Genomic DNA, 18739 nt, shown 5'->3' with positions numbered 1-18739 from the left:
CTGTGTCCTTTTTTTCGGTGGTGGCGGCGCGTGTGCAAAGACTTCCTTTTGTAACGTATATAAAACAGAGAGAACAGAGAAGCAACAGATCTAAAGGCGAGAAACGAAAACTAAAATTAAAAAATTGTCCAGTAGCACCTTAGAGACCAACTAAGTTTTGTTCTGGGTATAAGCTTTTGTATCTGAAGAAGTGTGCATGCACATGAAAGGTTATACAGTGGTACCTCGGGTTAAGAACTTAATTCGTTCGGGAGGTCTGTTCTTAAAGCAACAGATCTAAAGGCGAGAAACGAAAACTTTGAAACAAGTCCCGTAGGATGAGCCCGGCTGCATGTGGGCGAAAAGTCCAACAAAGGATATCAGCGGGATCTGATGATGATCGGGTCTCGTTCAAGGTTCTCCAGGCTGGCCCTGAACACGATGCTTCTTCTGCTGTACGTATTCAGGAACGCCGGATCGTACCCAAAGTGCCTGAAGGTTCTCGTCCCTTTCGCCCAACTCTCCAATGCTGCTCCGGTCTTTCCCTCCTGGCAATAGCTGCCAACGTTTTTTAAGGGAAATTCCTTTATTCCGAATAGGATTCCTCGCAATAAAAGGGGGGGGGGGAGTTGACAGCTATGCCTCCTGGCTCCATTCCGGGGGCGGCTGCCACGTGTCTCCCGAGACGGATCCGCGCCACATCCTGAGCTTGGCAGGTCCAGTCCCATCCCGGCGGAGATGTCAAAGCGCCCTTGCCAAAGCTCAGAGTCAGGCCCAAGGCAGCGCGCTGCCGGGTGTCCCTGCGTGGGACCCTGTCCCTGGAGACGGGGGCTGGGCAGAGGTCGCCGCCCCCTCCCCACCCGCTGCCTCCACCCTCCTCTCGTCCCCGACTGATAAGGAAGTCTTATCTCCCCACCTGAGCAGACAGCCCCGGTCAGGGTGCAAAGGAAGGCCGGGGAAGGACGCGGCCGCGGCAGGAGCGCCAGGGTGCCGGGCATGGGGGCCACGGGGTGGACTCGCACCCGTCTCTGCCGCCTGGCCTGCACCGCGGGGGTCTTCTTCCTCCTGCTCCTCTGCTTCTCCAGCCTCCGCCTCCGTAAGTCGAGGGTCGGGGGGCGTGCTGTGGCCTTTCGCTTCTCCTGAAATCTCCTTTTCCAATTCTCAGATTCATTTTGCAGCCATTTGCAATTGTTATTTAAAGGGAGGGGCGCAGACAAAAGCTTTCCTACTAAAACTGGGGCTCTTCCAGGCTGTCAGGGGTGAAGGAGGTCAATATTGCAAACAGGCCTCTGGGGAGCCCCCCACCCCAACAGGGGTCTCATTTCCGACCTTCCGCTGTCCTCCTGCAATTGCTTTGTTCTGGGTTTGAGTCTTCACCTAATAAATCCGTGTGTTTTCTCTGCCTCCCCGCCCCTGTGGGTCTCGCATTGCCTGCTCTCGGTGCCGCAGCAGAGCTGCCCAACTCCACCTGCGTTTGGGGGGTCCGTCCGTGCCGCTGGTTTGGGGGGACGCCGCCCAGCAAGGAGGATGCAGAGAGGAAGGTGAGAACCCGGAACGCCCCCAGCTCAGCTGCTCCCAGTTTTGGAATGGAGTTCAGTGAGAATTTGCTCATGTTTTAAAATCCAAAAATGCCGAGAGTTTTGCAGTGCTTGGATTTCTACTAGGTGTGCGATGTCATCTACTGGAGCAGTCAAGTACATTACCTGGTGTGCTAGAGTGGACATGCAGGGGATGTTGGTCCAGCCAGTTGAACTTCCTGCCACTCCTGGCTGGAGCAACCTTCCTTTGCATATGACTAGTAGGTGGGCGTGCTCTGGTCCATGGGGTCAAGAAGAGTCGGACATGACTAAATGGCTAAACAACAGCCAAGTAGGTGGGCCAGACCTTTCCAGACCTGGTAAAAGGTCAAGTCCCTGAGCCACCTCCCTTCTTTTCCACCCTGCCTGCTTTCTGATTCACCTGGACTGCACTGCTGGCTCTCAGCCAGCACTTCCTGGGTTATCTCCCATACAAGGCAAACCTATTTGTACATGTTTGTAACTTTAACCCTAAAACCTGCCTTGAGGGATCACACTGTGCTCTGCCCGGTTGTGAGCAAAACTACTTTTTGTTACTTATGAATAGGACTGTGGTGTCTTTATTCTTTTAGGAGGGATTCAGGGGGTCTTATCAGGAATAATAGAACATGTCTCAATCTGGGCAAGCCAGACTGAATTGCTTGTTGTCTTAAGAGATTCTAACGAGTCTGCAACCAGCTTCCTGCTGTGTGATAGGGGAATGCACTCTGCTAAGTGAAGAAACTTGCTAAGGCAAGTTCAGAAGGATAATATTAATCCATATATCCTCTCCTGTTACCCACAACATTCCCACACCAGGATCCCAGCTGGAGAGAATCCTAGAACTGTAGATGGCAGAGTTGGGAGGGACCCCATCTAACCCCCTGTAATGCAGGGATCTTAACGGAAGCAATTAAGCCTCCCTGATTGCTATTGGAGGTTTTTAAGCAAGCACTGGGTGGCCACCTGTAAGCGATGCATAGCTGCAATCCCTGCATTGCATGGGGTTAAACTAGATGGCCCCTGGGGGTCCCTTTCTGCTCTACAGTTCTAGATTCTAAGTTGCCAGAGGCTAAATTATGCAGCTGTATGTCCCCCCAAAAGTGGAGACTTCTTTGTTACATTTGGAGTGATGATTTGGGGTGGGGTGAGCACGAGGGTCGGAGGGTTGCTTTTTCTGCCCCTAAGGCACCCCAGTCCCACCAGCTCACCCACCCCAGTGACTCTGCCCTTCTGCTCTGCTCACAGCCCCCTCCTTCCGCATCGCCCCCTTCTGCCACCACCGGGGCCGCCCTCCTTCTGCACACCCCATCGGAGCCCCAGGACCTGGGTGAGGGCTTCCGAATCGTACGTCTTCAGAGGGCCTTCGCTGCCAGCCTCACGCCCAGCGGGCAAATCCTCATCCGGGAATACCTCAGCGGCTGGAAAGAGCTGATCAAGTGAGTAAGAGCTGCGTCCCCCCCAAAAAAAGCCAAGGGGGCTCTGTAGAAGCAGGAGTCACATTTCCCAGGTGAGAAATTCTGGCCCAGATACTAAGTTCCTGGGACAGGCTTGGCAAAGGCAGCGAGGAGGTTTCCAGGTCCCACAGGAAACAGAAACCAATGAAGCAGCAGCGCAGAATCCTAGAGCTGGAAGGGAGTCAGGAACCGAGGAATCCAGATAGACTGGGCCTGGGCCTGGAGGTTCCATAAGAGGATCAGAAGAGCCTGGCTGCTGGATGAGGCCAAAAGGGGCCCGTCCATAGCTGTCAAGTGTCCCTTATTTGAAGGGACAGTCCCTTATTCCAGCGCCATGTCCCGCTGCTGTCCCTTATTGATGGATGTCCCTTAAATGATGTCCCTTAAATTTCAAAGGAAGCAGCTCCTCTCCCTCCCTCCCTGCCGGCCAGGGAGGAGGGAGGCTCCAACTGTGTTGCTTGGCTGTGTTGCTCACCCAATAAGAAGTCTAAGAACGACTGGGGGGGGTGGAGCTTGCATACCTTGTGTGTGGCTAGTTAATGCAAGCTGAGGGGGTTCTTGAATGCTGGGCGCCATTTTGTTGCACATGCTGCTGCAAACTTTGCAGTGCAAAGCCAGGCCGGGGAGCCATCTTAAGTTGAGGCTGCATAGGGCTTGTGATTCAGATTCTAGTCAGTCGAACCTCTGGTTACAAAGTTGGTTGGACAGTGTTCTCGAAGCTACCAGCATGAGTTTGACCAGACTGCAGGAGGACAGGAAGACTGGAGTGCCTGGAACAGGTGAGGCTGCTGGTCCCTTATTTTCAAATCTGTAAGTTGACAGCTATGGGCCCGTCTAGCCCAGCATCCTCTTCTCACAGGGGGCAGCCAGGTGTTCCAAATGAACAAAAGAGCAGCCCTCTCTCTACTCCTGATTTTCTAGCAAATAATATTCAGAAGCATTGCTGCCTCTAACTGCACAGGGCAGAGCCTAGCCATTATGGCTAGGAGCCACCTGTTTGTTCCGTGCCTAGAAAGTATGGGTTCAAGTAGTTTCCCCCTTGCCACGCTCCTTTCCCAGGTAAAAGCTGCTCTTTAGTGCTAAATCAGAACAAACATCAATCCACAGAAAAAAACAGAATTGCTGTTTGCTCCTACTGAGTTTTCCCTCTCTCAGTGTGCGGAGCCCTCAGTAATAAAAAGAGCATTTTCCCAGGAAAAGCAGCAGGACAAACACACAAGCCAACCTCTATTGGACCCCTGACCGGGAATCATGGGGGAAAGGGAAGCGTGAGTGAGCTTTTACGTACTTGCTTTTTCTCTCTAAACTAAAAACTCCCAAGTTTCACAACCTTTCTTCATAGAGGAACCCCTTGAGCATTTCAGTTGCTCTTTTCTGAACCTTTTCCAAAACTGCAATATCCCTTTTGAGATGAGTCAACCAGAACTAGACACAGGTAAAGGTAAAGGGACCCCTGACCATGAGGTCCAGTCGTGGCCGACTCTGGGGTTGCGGCGCTCATCTCGCTTTATTGGCCGAGGGAGCCGGCGTACAGCTTCCGGGTCATGTGGCCAGCAGGACTAAGCCACTTCTGGTGAACCAGAGCAGCGCACGGAAACACCGTTTACCGTCCCACCAGAGCGGTACCTATTTATCTACTTGCACTTTGACGTGCTTTCGAGCTGCTAGGTTGGCAGGAGCAGGGACCGAGCAACAGGAGCTCACCTCGAACCACCAACCTTCTGATCGGCAAGTCCTAGGCTCTGTGGTTTAACCCACAGTGCCAACCGCAGTACTCCAAATGTGGTTGCACCACAGATTTGTACAATGGCATTGGCTGTTTTATTCTCAGTTCTTTTCCTGTTTCCTTTTTTGCCAATTTTTAAAATTAGTTTTCATTTTTAACCACTGAGTGGTTAAAACTCAATTCCTTTCCTAAGGATTCCTGGCACCCTAGATTGGTATGAAGGCGTTATGGTATTGGCAGGCAGGATATTTTCGGGAGAAGAAAAGGCTACAGAGCGAACCCTCCACAGATCCGAAGTGGAGTCCTTGAGGCGGTTGGGTGGCGCCTCGTCCGCCTCCTTCCTGCAACTCCTGCAGCCCAGCTGGTGCCCAACATCTTACTCTGTTTTCCTTTGGACCACTTGAGAGAGGCGGAGGAGAGGGAGATCTTGTCCTCTGGGCAGCCTAGGACCTCCAAACACTGCCCAGACTTGCGCCCCCGGGGAGGTCACTTCGGTGCTGCAAATGCAGCAAGAACAATGCCAGAGGCAGCAGCATCTCCACAGCAGGCGCTGCGAGCCCCCCCGCCCCCCCAAAGGCTCAGTCCTCCACTGTCTCCCGAGACAAGCGGGTGGGAGCCCACAATTTCCGCCGCTTCTTTCTTGTTAAACTCCGGCCCGCTCTCTCCTTCCTCGCAGACTCATGGACTCGCTGGGCGCCGCCTTCGGCCTGATCTCCGGCGAGACGCGCACCAAGATCGCCATCCTGCAGGAGAAGCAGCGCGGCCCCCACGGAGCCCACTACCGCACCCTCCAGTCCATGGTGCGCTTCGAGCTGGCCCGGGGGCTGGTGGGCTTCCAGTCCCTGCCGGCCGGCCGGCCCCCCTCCGGCTGCCGGACCTTCCTGCGCCTCCACCGGGCCTTGAAGTGGCTGGAGCTCTTTCTGCGCAAGCTGGGGACCAGCCCGGAGGACGCGGACCCTTCCCGCATGTGCGCCGACGCCTACCAGGAAGCCCTGGCGCCCTACCACAACTGGTGGGTGCGCCAGGCGGCCGCTCTGGCCTTCATGGCCATGCCCTCCCGCCGCGGACTCTACCGCATCCTGAGCGCCGGAGGGGGCGAGGAGGGCAAGGGCCCCCGCAGGCTGCTGGACACCGTCCGCAGCATCGCCCACGTCTACAACGCCACCCAGGAGCTGTATGCCGCGAACGGGATGCTGGCGCTGCCCTGAGGCCGAGGAGGGGACCCAAGGGGGGAGGGCGGGGGCAGCAGCAGCAGCAGCAGCAGCGGGTCCCTTCCCTGGCAGCGCCTCTGCGCCCAGTCCCAGGGAAGGGACCAAGGCTGGCTGGTAGCGCCAGGCGAGGCGACGCTGCATTGCCAGGCTGATCCCCGGAGATGCCTTCCGGATCCAGGCTTCCTTGGGAGGTTTCGAGCAGAGCTTGGGCGGCCACCTGCCAGGAATGCTTCAGCTGCGATTCCTGCATTGCAGGGGGTGGGATTAGATGGCCCCTGGGGGTCCCTCCCGACTCTGCAGTGCCAGGATTATTCGCTGGACGCCTGGGGGAGGGGGGCTTGGCGGGAAGCGCCAGCATCGCAGCCCCTGCTGAGTCCCCTAATGCAGCTCTTGACCAGGGAGCGGAATGAAGCGAGCTTAGAGGGGGAATGAGATGCTCGGGGCTCCCTCTGCTGGCTGCTCGGAGTTCTGCACCTGCCAGCTCCGCTCCGCCGCCTAAAAGCCCGGGTTTTAGGGGCAAATACGGAAGACTGACAAAAAATAAAAGTATTCCTCACCTGTGGACTCCATCGTTGCTTAATATAAAGGTGCTAAAAAGGTAAAGGACCCCTGACAGTTAAGTCCAGTCGCAAACGACTCTGGGGTTGCGGCACTCATCTCGCTTTACTGGCCAGGGGAGCCGGCCTTTGTCTGCAGACAGTTTTTTCCGGGTCATGTGGCCAGCAGGACTAAGCCGCTTCTGGTGAAACCAGAGCAGCGCACGGAAATGCTGTTTACCTTCCCGCCGGAGTGGTACCTATTTATCTACTTGCACTTTGAGGTGCTTTCGAACTGCTAGGTTGGCAGGAGCAGGGACCGAGCAACAGGAGCTCACCCCGTCATGGCGGGGATTCGAACTGCCGACCTTCTGATCAGCAAGTCCTAGGCTCAGTGGTTTAGACCACAGCACCACCCGCGTCCCTTCATAAAGGTGCTAAATAGGCTTAAATGAGCCAGACATACTCTGTGTGTACGTGTGCACAAACACACACACACACACACACACACACACACACGGTGAGACTGGTGCCACTCATGACTCTGCCTTGATATTTGAATAAGAAATAAAATCATGCTATATATATTGCTAGATAGATATATGTCATTCAAGCTCTGCCCTTTATATATATATAATTTATGGGATATCTTTTCAATAATTTCCCAAACCCTTGGATATCATAGAGTCGGACTGGACTCCCCCAGGGTCATCTAGTCCACCCCCTGCAATGCAGGAATCTTTTGCCCAACGTGAGGCTCAAACCTACAACCCTGAGATTAAGAGTCTCATGCAGTGCCAGATTTTCTTATAAGCGAAACAAGCTATAGCTTAGGGCCCCACTCTCTTGGGGGGGGGCAAAAAAAATTAAAGGAAAAAAACCTGGATGTACATTTCCAAAATATAAGATAAACTTCTTCTTAATTGTATTTCAGTTCCACAATTTCTTTGATAAAATACATATTATGTTATATGCAAATGGCTTTAAATACCTACTAGGTCCATCAATTACCACATACAGTAGCATATATTCAACACAAAAAACAGCAACAATTTGTTGTGGACAAAGGACAGCTGGACATATAAAGGGCCCCATGGCCTTCAGGCGCTTAGGGCCTCTTCAAACCTCAATCCAGCCCTGGTCTCATGCTGTACCAACTGAGTTACCAGCAATCCAGATTGTTAAGATTAAGGGTCTTCTGGGATTTGGGACTCAGTATGGATTACTTTGGAAATCCCTGCCCCATGAAGAGAAGAAGAAGAAGAGTAGTAGTTTGGATTTGATACCCCGCTTTATCACTCCCCTAAGGAGTCTCAAAGCGGCTCACATTCTCCTTTCCCTTTTCCCCCCACAACAAACACTCTGTGAGGTGAGTGGGGCTGAGAGACTTCAGAGAAGTGTGACTGGCCCAAGGTCACCCAGCAGCTGCAGGTTGAGAGCCAAGAAAGGGAGCGTCACTCTGGGAATGAACTGCTTTCCCCAAGCAGGTGCCCTCTGGGTATTTTGGTAGTGTACAAGACTCTTAATCTCAGGGTCCTGGGTTTGAGCCCCACATTGGACAAAGAGCTTCCTGCTTTGCAGGGGGTCAGGCTAGATGGTCCTTGTGGTCCCTCCCAAATCTACGGTTCTATGACTGCCAGCCTCACCAGCTCCAGCTAATATGGCCAGATGGTGCTTGGGGGGCTGGGAGGAGGGCTGCCACATGGAGGATGGAGAAAGCTTGTTTTCTCCTGCTCCAGAGGGTAGTGTTACGAAAAAGGAGCAATGCAGCGAGCTGCAGCTGGCTGGAAAAGCCAAACAGGATGTTGATGTTTGGGGCTGTACCGTGGGAACGAAGGCACAGCCTATTCACTGTACTGAGCACCAGATATTAGCTCAGTGTGTCACCTGACATGTACTGGAAGTACAGGGGTGGAGTTTACACTCTCTGTTGTTGGTGTTTGAAGAGTGCAGACATGTTTCTCTGTACTGCTGCATAGACAGAAATAAAGGCATGTAAATACATTTCTGTCTGTCTCTTTTCCCCCTCCTGGGGAAAACAGGGAGGAGGGAGAGTGGTGTGTTCTTCTCACGTTTGAGGAGAATCGCCGATAGAGACCTCGCCTGTCTCCTGCCGGGAGTCGCTGGACAGGGAGGTCAACAAAGTAATCAGAGTCGGATGCCTGGAGTATGGCACATTCCTCTGACTAGGCTCGAAGATTACAACAGGTAGGACTCGGACCAAGGTCTTCAAATGACAAGAAATGAATCATAGAATCATAGAATCATAGAATCATAGAATCATAGAGTTGGAAGAGACCACAAGGGCCATCGAGTCCAACCCCCTGCCAAGCAGGAAACGCCATCAGAGTACTCCTGACATATGGTCGTCAAGCCTCTGCTTAAAGACCTCCAAAGAAGGAGACTCCACCACACTCCTTGGCAGCAAATTCCACTGTCGAACAGCTCTCACTGTGAGGAAGTTCTTCCTAATGTTTAGGTGGAATCTTCTTTCTTGTAGTTTGGAACCATTGCTCCGTGTCCGCTTCTCTGGAGCAGCAGAAAACAACCTTTCTCCCTCCTCTATGTGACATCCTTTTATATATTTGAACATGGCTATCATATCACCCCTTAACCTCCTCTTCTCCAGGCTAAACATGCCCAGCTCCCTTAGCCATTCCTCATAAGGCATCGTTTCCAGGCCTTTGACCATTTTGGTTGCCCTCCTCTGGACACGTTCCAGTTTGTCAGTGTCCTTCTTGAACTGTGGTGCCCAGAACTGGACACAGTACTCCAGGTGAGGTCTGACCAGAGCAGAATACAGTGGCACTATTACTTCCCTTGATCTAGATGCTATACTCCTATGGATGCAGCCCAGAATTGCATTGGCTTTTTTAGCTGCCGCGTCACACTGTTGGCTCATGTCAAGTTTGTGGTCAACCAAGACTCCTAGATCCTTTTCACATGTACTGCTCTCAAGCCAGGTATCCCCCATCTTGTATTTGTGCCTCTCATTTTTTTTGCCCAAGTGCAATACTTTACATTTCTCCCTATTAAAATTCATCTTGTTTGTTTTGGCCCAGTTCTCTAATCTGTCAAGGTCGTTTTGAAGTGTGATCCTGTCCTCTGGGGTGTTAGCCACCCCTCCCAGTTTGGTGTCATCTGCAAATTTGATCAGGATGCCCTTGAGTCCATCATCCAAGTCGTTGATAAAGATGTTGAATAAGACCGGGCCCAAGACAGAACCCTGTGGCACCCCACTAGTCACTCTTCTCCAGGATGAAGAGGAACCAGTGATGAGCACCCTTTGGGTTCGGTCAGTCAGCCAGTTACAAATCCACTGAGTGGTAGCATAGTCAAGACCGCATTTTACCAGCTTCTTTACAAGAATATCATGGGGCACCTTGTCAAATGCCTTGCTGAAATCAAGGTAGGCTACATCCACTGCGTTCCCTTCATCTACCAGGCTTGTAATTCTGTCAAAAAACGAGATCAGGTTAGTCTGACATGACTTATTTTTCAGAAATCCATGCTGACTATTGGTGATCACAGCATTCCTTTCTAGGTGCTCACAGACTGTTTGCTTAATGATCTGCTCCAGAATCTTCCCTGGTATTGATGTCAGACTGACTGGGCGGTAATTATTTGGGTCCTCTCTTTTCCCCTTTTTGAAAATAGGGACAACATTTGCCCTCCTCCAGTCTGCCGGGACTTCGCCTGTTCTCCAGGAATTCTCAAAGATGACTGCCAGTGGTTCTGAGATCACATCTGCCAGTTCTTTTAATACTCTTGGATGCAGTTCATCTGGCCCTGGAGACTTGAATACATCTAAACTAGACAAGTATTCTTGTACTATCTCCTTAGTTATTCTGGGCTGTGTTTCCTCTGCTGAATCATTTGCTCCAAATTCTTCAGGTCGGGCATTGTTTTCTTTATCGGAGAAGACTGAGGCAAAGAAGGCATTGAGGAGTTCAGCCCTTTCTGTATCCCCTGTTTGTATTTCACCATCTTCTCCTCTGAGCGACCCCACTGTTTCTTTGTTCTTCCTTTTGCTACGAACATACCCATAAAAGCCCTTTTTGTTGCTTTTAACCTCTCTAGCAAGCCTGAGTTCATTCTGTGCTTTAGCTTTTCTGACTTTGTGTCTACACGTGCTGGCTATTTGTTTGAATTCCTCTTTGGTGGTTTCCCCCCTTTTCCATTTTTTGTACGCATCCTTTTTTAATCTTAACTCAGTTAAGAGTTCTTTAGATAGCCACCCTGGCTTCTTTAGGCACCTTCCATGTTTCCGTCTCATTGGTATTGCCTGAAGTTGTGCTTTTACTATCTCCTTCTTAACAAACTCCCAGCCATCATGAACTCCCTTCCCTTTTAGTATTACTGTCCATGGGATCTCACCCAGCACTTCCCTAAGTTTTATGAAGTCGGCTTTCTTAAAGTCAAGAAATTGAGTCCTAGTATGCTTGGCTGCTCCTTTCCGCTGTATAGTAAACTTCAGAAGAGCATGATCACTCGCGCCTAATGATCCTTCCACTTCTACCCCACTAACCAGGTCATCGACATTGGTTAGGACCAGATCTAAAATGGCTGTTCCTCTTGTTGCTTCTCCCACTTTCTGGACAATGAAGTTGTCTGCAAGGCCAGTGAGGAATCTGTTTGACCTTATGCTCTTGGCTGAGTTTGACATCCAGCAAATATCCGGGTAATTGAAGTCCCCCATTACTACTATCTCCCTTCCTTTTGCATGCTTGGCCATCTGTTCCAGGAAGGCATCATCTATGTCCTCCGTTTGGCTTGGGGATCTATAGTAAACTCCCACAATGAGGTCCCTGTTATTCTTCTCTCCCTTAATTTTGACCCAAATGCTCTCACTTTGGCTTTGAGGTTCTAAATCTTGGATCTCTTCACAGGTATACACATCCCTGACATATAACGCCACTCCTCCTCCTTTCTTGTCTGGTCTGTTTCTCTGAAATAGATTGTATCCCTCCATTATTACATTCCAGTCGTGGGACTTATCCCACCAGGTTTCAGTGATGCCTATTATGTCATATTTAGTTTGCTGTACCAAGAGCTCAAGCTCATCTTGTTTATTTTTTTTTAAAATAATTTTTATTAATTTTCATAAAACAAAAAACACACAAATAAACAACACATGACTTCCCCATGCCTCCCCTTCACTGCACCCCTGTTTCAGAAGTTTTTAGCAATCCTTCATTCCTTTTCAATATTTAATTTCCCTCAAACTTTTCTTAACTTAAATATTTACAGCTATAGTTCTCTATTTCTTAACCCTTAACATTTTATCAGTCTGAAATTTTGCAACAGTTCTTGAGATATAGTTTAAATTTTTTCCAGTCCTCTTCCACTGTCTCTCTCCTCTGATCACGGATTCTGCCAGTCATCTCTGCCAGTCCCATAAATTCAGTCACCTTCGTCTGCCATTCTTCCAGAGTAGGTAATTCTTGCATCTTCCAATACTTTGCCAGGAGAATTCTTGCTGCTGTGGTTGCGTACATAAAAAAGGTCTTATCTTTCTTTGGTACCAATTGGCCGACCATGCCCAAGAGAAAAGCCTCCGGTTTCTTTACAAATGTCCACTTAAGGACTTTCTTAATTTCATTATAGATCATTTCCCAGTAGGCTTTAACCTTTGGGAAGGTCCACCAAAGATGATAGAAAGTTCCTTCGCATTCGTTACATTTCCAGCATTTATTATTGGGCAAATGGTATATCTTTGCAAGCTTGACTGGAGTCATGTACCACCTATAGATCATTTTCATTATGTTTTCTTTCAAGGCACTACATGCCGTAAATTTAAGGCCTGTGGTCCATAACTGTTCCCAGTCAGCAAACATAATATCATGACCTAAGTCTTGTGCCCATTTGATCATAGCTGATTTAACTGTTTCATCCTGTGTATTCCATTTCAGCAACAAGTTATACATTTTAGACAAATTCTTAGTATTGGTCTCTAACAGTTCTGTTTCCAATTTTGACCTCTCTTTCTGAAATCCTAATTTCTTGTCCTGCTTAAAAGTCTCATTTATCTGATAATAATGTAACCAATCTCGAACTTTGGATTTTAATTTCTCAAAGCTCTGTAATTTAACTTTTTCACCATCATATTCTATAATTTCACTATATTTTGGCCAATTTGAATCCATATTAAGTTTTTTTACCGCTCTAGCTTCCATTGGTGACAACCATCTGGGTGTTTTATTTTCCAACAAATCCTTATATCGATTCCAAACATTATATAAAGCTTTCCTGACAATATGATTTTTAAAGCCTTTATAGATCTTTGCCTTGTCATACCATAAATATGCATGCCAGCCAAAATTGTTATCATACCCTTCCAAATCTAAAATATCTGTGTCTTCAAGAAGTAGCCATTGCTTCAGCCAGCAGAAAGCTGCTGCTTCATAATAGAGTCTTAAGTCCGGCAGCGCAAAACCCCCCCTATCTTTTGCATCAGTTAAAATCTTAAATTTTATTCTGGGTTTTTTGCCCTGCCAGACAAATTTTGATATATCTTTCTGCCACTTCTTGAAACAATCCATCTTATCTATAACTTGCAGTGTCTGGAACAAAAACAACAATCTCGGCAATACATTCATCTTAATAACAGCAATTCGGCCTAACAAGGATAATCTCAATCTAGACCATATGTCAAAATCTTTCTTAACTTCCAACCAACATTTCTCATAATTGTCTTTAAACAAATTCATATTTTTAGATGTTAAATTCACCCCCAGATATTTCACCTTTTTTGTTATCTCCAAACCGGTTTCCCTTTGAAAACTATCTTTTTCCCCCATCGTTAGATTTTTTTCCAGTACCTTTGTCTTTTGTTTATTTAATTTAAAGCCAGCCACTTGACCAAATATTTCAATTAATTCTAAAACTCTTTTTGTACTGGCTTCTGGCTGCTGTAAAGTCAAAACTAGGTCGTCTGCAAATGCTCTTAACTTATATTGTTTAGCTCCGAGGTGTATTCCTTCAACCAGCTGGTCCCTTCTAATCATGTTTAACAATACCTCCAGGACCGATATAAACAATAGAGGGGATATTGGGCAACCCTGTCGTGTCCCTTTTTCTATTGGGATTTCATCCATAACTACACCATTCACAATTAATTTAGCTTTTTGCTCTGAATATATTGCACCTATACCGTTTTCGAAGTTTTGGCCTACCCCCATCCCATGGAGATTCCTCTTCATAAAACTCCAAGAGATATTGTCAAAGGCTTTCTCCGCATCCACAAAAATCAAAACTGCTTTTCTATTTATGTCAGTCTCCAGTAGTTCCAAAATATCTATAATATTCCTTACATTATCTGACATATGTCTCCCTGGGAGAAAGCCTGTTTGGTCTTTATGAATCTCCTCTAACAACACTTTTTAAAATCTTTTTGCTAAAATGTCTGCAAAAATTTTATAATCCACATTTAAGAGTGATATAGGGCGGTAGTTCTTAACTTGATGTTTCTCAGTTTCTGTCTTCGGTATAAGTGAGATAAATGCTTCTTTCCACGATTCGGGAGCCTTTTTTCCCTCCAAAATTTGGTTACAAACTTCTTTCAATGGTTGTATTAGCCATTCCTTCATTGCTTTATAATATCTCGCCGTCAGTCCATCTGGCCCTGGTGATTTTCCTAATTGCATATTCTGGATGGCACCCTCAATTTCCTGGTTCGTAATTTCTTCATTTAAACTCCTTTTATTTTTTTCCGAGATCTTTGATAGTCCATATTTTTTAATAAATTCTTCTATCTCTTGTTCATCTTTTGGCCCTTGTGCATACAATTTCTTAAAGAAACTTTGAAAACAATTACTAATTTCATTTGGTTTGTTTATAAATTTTCCCTCTACTTCAAGGGACGTCACGGTGTTCAACTTTTGTCTCTTTTTCAATTGCCATGACAGCAGTTTCCCACATTTGTCAGCTGATTCAAAAGTTTTTTGCCTCATTTGTTTTATTTTCCATTCTATTTCTTGATTCATCAATTCCATATATTGGGTCTGATAGTACTTTATTTCTCTTAAAATCTCCTGGGATTTTGGTTTTGACCTCAGTTTCTTCTCTCCTTCTTTCATCTGTTTCCAAATTTTTTCTTTCTTCTCATTCTGTTGTTTCCTTTTTATCGAATTTTGTTGAATTAGAAAACCACGCATGACAGCCTTACTTGCGTCCCATATTCTTCTTCTTTCCAAATCTGTTCCTAGATTTATTTCAAAGTAATCTTTCAGAGTTTTTTGGGCCTTTTTTAGAATTACTTCATCTCTAAAAAGGGTGTCATTCATTCTCCATCTGAAGGTTCCAGCTGTTGTCAATTTCATTTCCATCTTTACTGCATTATGATCAGAGCAAGTTTTTGGGCAGATTTCTGTATTTTTAACCCTTGGTGCCAGACTGCTAGAAATCCATATTTGGTCAATTCTGGTCCATGTCATTTTTGCTTCAGAGAAGAAGGTCCCCTCTCTTTCCAGAGGGTTCCTTGTTCTCCAAATGTCAATCAAGTCCATTGTATCAGTCAGTTCAAAAAAAGTCTTTGGTAGTCTCCCATCCTTAGAAATTACTTGTCTTTGAGCTTTGTCCATGTTTGTGGAGACGACTCCATTCATATCGCCCATCATTATAATTTTATAGTCCATAAAATCCGTTAGTGTCTCATGCAACTTCTTGAAGAACTCAGCCTTCCCCTCATTAGGTGCATAGATTCCTACAATCAAAATTTTTTCTCCTTGCATCTGAATTTCCACTGCCAGGAATCTTCCTTGTTCATCCTTGAAAATCATTTTTGGTTCCCATTTTTCCTTAACATAGATCACCACTCCTCTTTTCTTAACTTTATCTGAGGAAATAAATTCCAGTCCCAATCTCTTATTTGTCAAAAGTTTTCTGTGTATTCTGGCAATATGAGTTTCTTGCAAACATATTATATCTAATTGCTCTTTCTTTAATATATGAAACACTTGAGTCCTTTTTCGGGGGTGGTTAAGACCATTGCAGTTCCAACTCAGAAGTTGCAGAGACATTTTTGTTACTGGGTATCTTTTCCACCGACTGCTCCAAGTTCTTGTTCCTGATCGGTCGGTGCTGGGGTCAGTCCAAATGATAGGTTTGCAATATCCGGTATTTCTCTCTCACTCACAGTTCCTTTCTGAAAGTCTTCAAAATTTCTCTCCAGAAAATGTTCCTTATCTTGGATTGTTTTTATTTTAATTTTCTTCCCTTTAAAGTTAAAGGACAACCCTTGTGGGAACTCCCACCTGAATGGAGTGTTGTTTTGTTTCAGCAAATCCACTAAATCTTTAAATTGAGTCCTCACCTCCAAAAAATATTTAGGAATATCTTTAAAAATCTGTATTTGAGAATTTTTAATAATCAATGCCTTCTGGAAGTGTAGGTTCAATATTTTATCTCTTTCTTCCTTGGATCTCAAGGTGATTAAGCAGTCCCTTGGTTTCTTACCTTGCTTCCTGCCAATCCGGAAAGCTGTAGTTATTACAAATTCATCTTCTTCTCCTTCTAATTCATCAGTCCAAAATTCTTGAAATTTATCTGTGAGAAATTCCCCAAGGTTGCCCTCTTCCTCCTCCGGTACCAGTCTCAGTTTCAGATTCTTACCTTTCCTCTCCAATTCCATAAGAGCCAAAGATGCATCATGTTCATGTACCTTCTTTGCAATAGGTGCAAATTTTCCTTTGATTTCCTCGGCAGTGGTTTTAGCAGTCTCAGCTATTTTCCTTGTTTCCGTGCTTTCTTGTATTAAACGATTTATAGACTCTGTATTAGATGATATTGTCGTTGTATTCAAATCCAATCTTGTTGTCAATTCTGTCAATTTCTTGGAGTTCTCTGTAGATTGCTTAGTGAGTACTTCTAAAGATTGGTTTATTTTGAGCAGTGCCTGTGTCATAGAATCCATTGATGCTGTTGTTACTTTTTCTTGTCCAGCTGCTGCTCCTGATATAGAGCTTCTTTTCTGAGCCTGCTTTTGAGCTTGCTTTGTTTTGCTTCTTGTTGATATTTCATCCAGTGGCGTGCTCATAACTCAAGGTCGTTCTCACAGGAAAATTGCAAGTGGAAAATCCCAGTTCTTTGCCTCAGTACTGCAGTCTCTCTTTTAATCCTCTAGAGGGGGAAATTGTATCCAAGCAGGAATAACAAAGAAACAGGGAAGCAAGTAGCCATACAATGTCCCAAAGTAAATAAAATCCAACCCAAAGTCCTACTTTGTTGCCATTTAAAATCTGAGTCTGCCAAGTAAAGTCCCATTATTATGTTTCAAATGTAATCTTACTTTGTATCCACAGTCCTCTCTTTTTGACAGTTCGTTTCTAGGTGCTCACCGCTCAGGCAGCCTGATCAAAGGTATCGACAGCGGAGAGTTTCCCGTTCACAACTTTCTTCTTCTAGCGGGTTAAATTTAAGCCAATTTTTCCTTCCCCCCTACTCCCGCTCCGTGGGGGGAGGATCCTTTCAATGTCGGGTTTTAGCAAAGTTCAAGCAAAATGTTCCCTTTAAATACAGCTAGCTCTTTTCATTGCTGCGTTAATCGTGCAGTTCCGGGAGGCTGACTTCCTTAATTTTTGCCTTTCCCGTTTTCAGCCGAATCTTCTTAAAAAGAGTCCCATTCAAATATTTTGCAGTTCCTACTCACAGGTTTTGTTGCCAATCGGTAATTTCAGGAAGGAATCGGCGCTCTCCGTCAATGGTGACGCGGCTTCGCTCCGCGAGCTGGGTTACAATCCTCAGCACCGCACTCACACCCGATGCCGCTCCGGAGCCTTTAAAAAGACTCCTTCGCAATACCGGGGGATGCAAAGGTGCCCACCGAATCTCCTTGTTCACAGGCTTCTGCGCCTGTGATTTTAGGGGTCCCCCGCTCGCCGTAGCGGGTTAGACCCGAACTCACGGAGCAGTCCTGCTTCGGAGCTCAAAGCAAGGACCGCCATTAAGACGCTGGCGCCGACCGGAAGTCCAAGCTCATCTTGTTTATTACCCATGCTTTGCGCATTAGTGTACAGACATTGAAGTCCATTAATCATTCCCCCGTGTCTCTTATTTAAGGATTTTTTCCTCCCATCACTAGGTCTGCGTGCTGTTTGCTCCATTCGGTCTATGACATTTGGACTCCTACCTTCAGGAGCACTGTCTCCATCCCCCACATTAGTCAGTTTAAAGCCCTCCTGATGAGGTTTCTGAGATTTTTGGCAAAAACATTCCGCCCAACCGTTGTGAGGTGCAGCCCATCGCTTGCCAGAAGTCCATCTTCAAGAAACTGCTGTCCGTGATCTAAGAATCCAAACCGTTCCTGTTTACACCATTTGCGAAGCCAGCTGTTCACTTCCACTATTTTTCTCTCTCTCCCTGGGCCACGTCGTTCAACTGGGAGGACAGATGAGATGACAATTTGTGCATTTAATTGCTTCAATTTCCTGCCCAGAGCCTCATAGTCTCTTTTGATCTTCTGGAGGCTATTGCTTGCAGTGTCATTGGTTCCCACATGAACCAAGAGGAAGGGGTATTTGTCAGTGGGTTTTATGATTCCTTGCAGTCGTTCAGTTACATCTTGGATCTTAGCCCCGGGGAGACAGCACACTTCCCGAGACATCTTGTCAGGCCCACAGATCACTGCTTCTGTTCCCCTCAGTAGGGAATCCCCTATCACCACTACACGCCTCCTCTTAGGTTTGGTCGGGCTTCTTCCGTGAGCTGTCCGTTCCAAGGTCGCCTGCACGTTCCCTGAGGACTGACTTTGCTTCTCGTCTTCATATACCTGATCGACTGTAATGAGGGAGAGATCCTCAAACGGAGTCTGCTCTTCGTCTTCCATGCTAGGGGAGAGGACCTCAAAGCGATTGTGTATTTCTAAACAATCAGAGCGAACCCTGGGCTTCCTACTTCTTTGAGTCACGTTTCTCCATATATCTGGCTCTGACTAAACACCAGGAAGAAGATTCTGACAGTAGGAGTTGTTTGGCAAAAGAAATGGCTCCCATGAAAGGTTGTGGACTCTCCTTCCTTGGGGGTTTTAAAGCAGAGGTTGGAAGGCCATCTATGATGGATGCTTTAGTTGAGAGTAATGCGTTGCAGGGGGTTGGCCTGACATTCCAACAGAAGTTGGCTATTGAACAAAACTGAAATGCATGTAAAAAAGAGGGGCAGTTATTGGCTCAGGGATCTTCACGTGGTCAGCCTCTGTACTGCCAGTGATCATCCATTCTTGCTTCATTTCAACTTGGGAGTCAGGAAGTTTGACCTTTGAATTCATGTCCAGAAACAA

At 46.8% G+C, this 18739-nt stretch overlaps 1 protein-coding gene across 2 annotated transcripts; it reads left to right on the top strand.

The window, feature by feature from the left end:
* Positions 1-270: 270 nt before the first annotated feature.
* Positions 271-5926, top strand: LOC309327605 (ceramide-1-phosphate transfer protein-like; the record flags this gene model as incomplete). 2 transcript variants are annotated; one of them, XM_081836926.1, is made up of 5 exons in its annotated part: positions 271-434; positions 597-1075; positions 1432-1520; positions 2784-2974; positions 5395-5926. In XM_081836926.1, the coding sequence occupies exons 2-5, from the start codon at positions 976-978 to the stop codon at positions 5924-5926; spliced, it is 912 nt and encodes a 303-aa protein (XP_081693052.1). In that variant the 5' UTR covers positions 271-434; positions 597-975. The 2 variants fall into 2 exon arrangements, with proteins under 2 accessions (XP_081693052.1, XP_081693051.1); XM_081836925.1 differs by having other exon boundaries at positions 1429-1520.
* Between the last annotated feature and the right edge of the window lie 12813 nt (positions 5927-18739).

The sequence above is a fragment of the Podarcis erhardii genome (genome assembly GCF_964252035.2).
Source record: "Podarcis erhardii genome assembly, chromosome: 13".
Lineage (NCBI taxonomy): Eukaryota > Metazoa > Chordata > Lepidosauria > Squamata > Lacertidae > Podarcis > Podarcis erhardii.
This window is presented reverse-complemented; position numbering and strand designations above follow the sequence as displayed.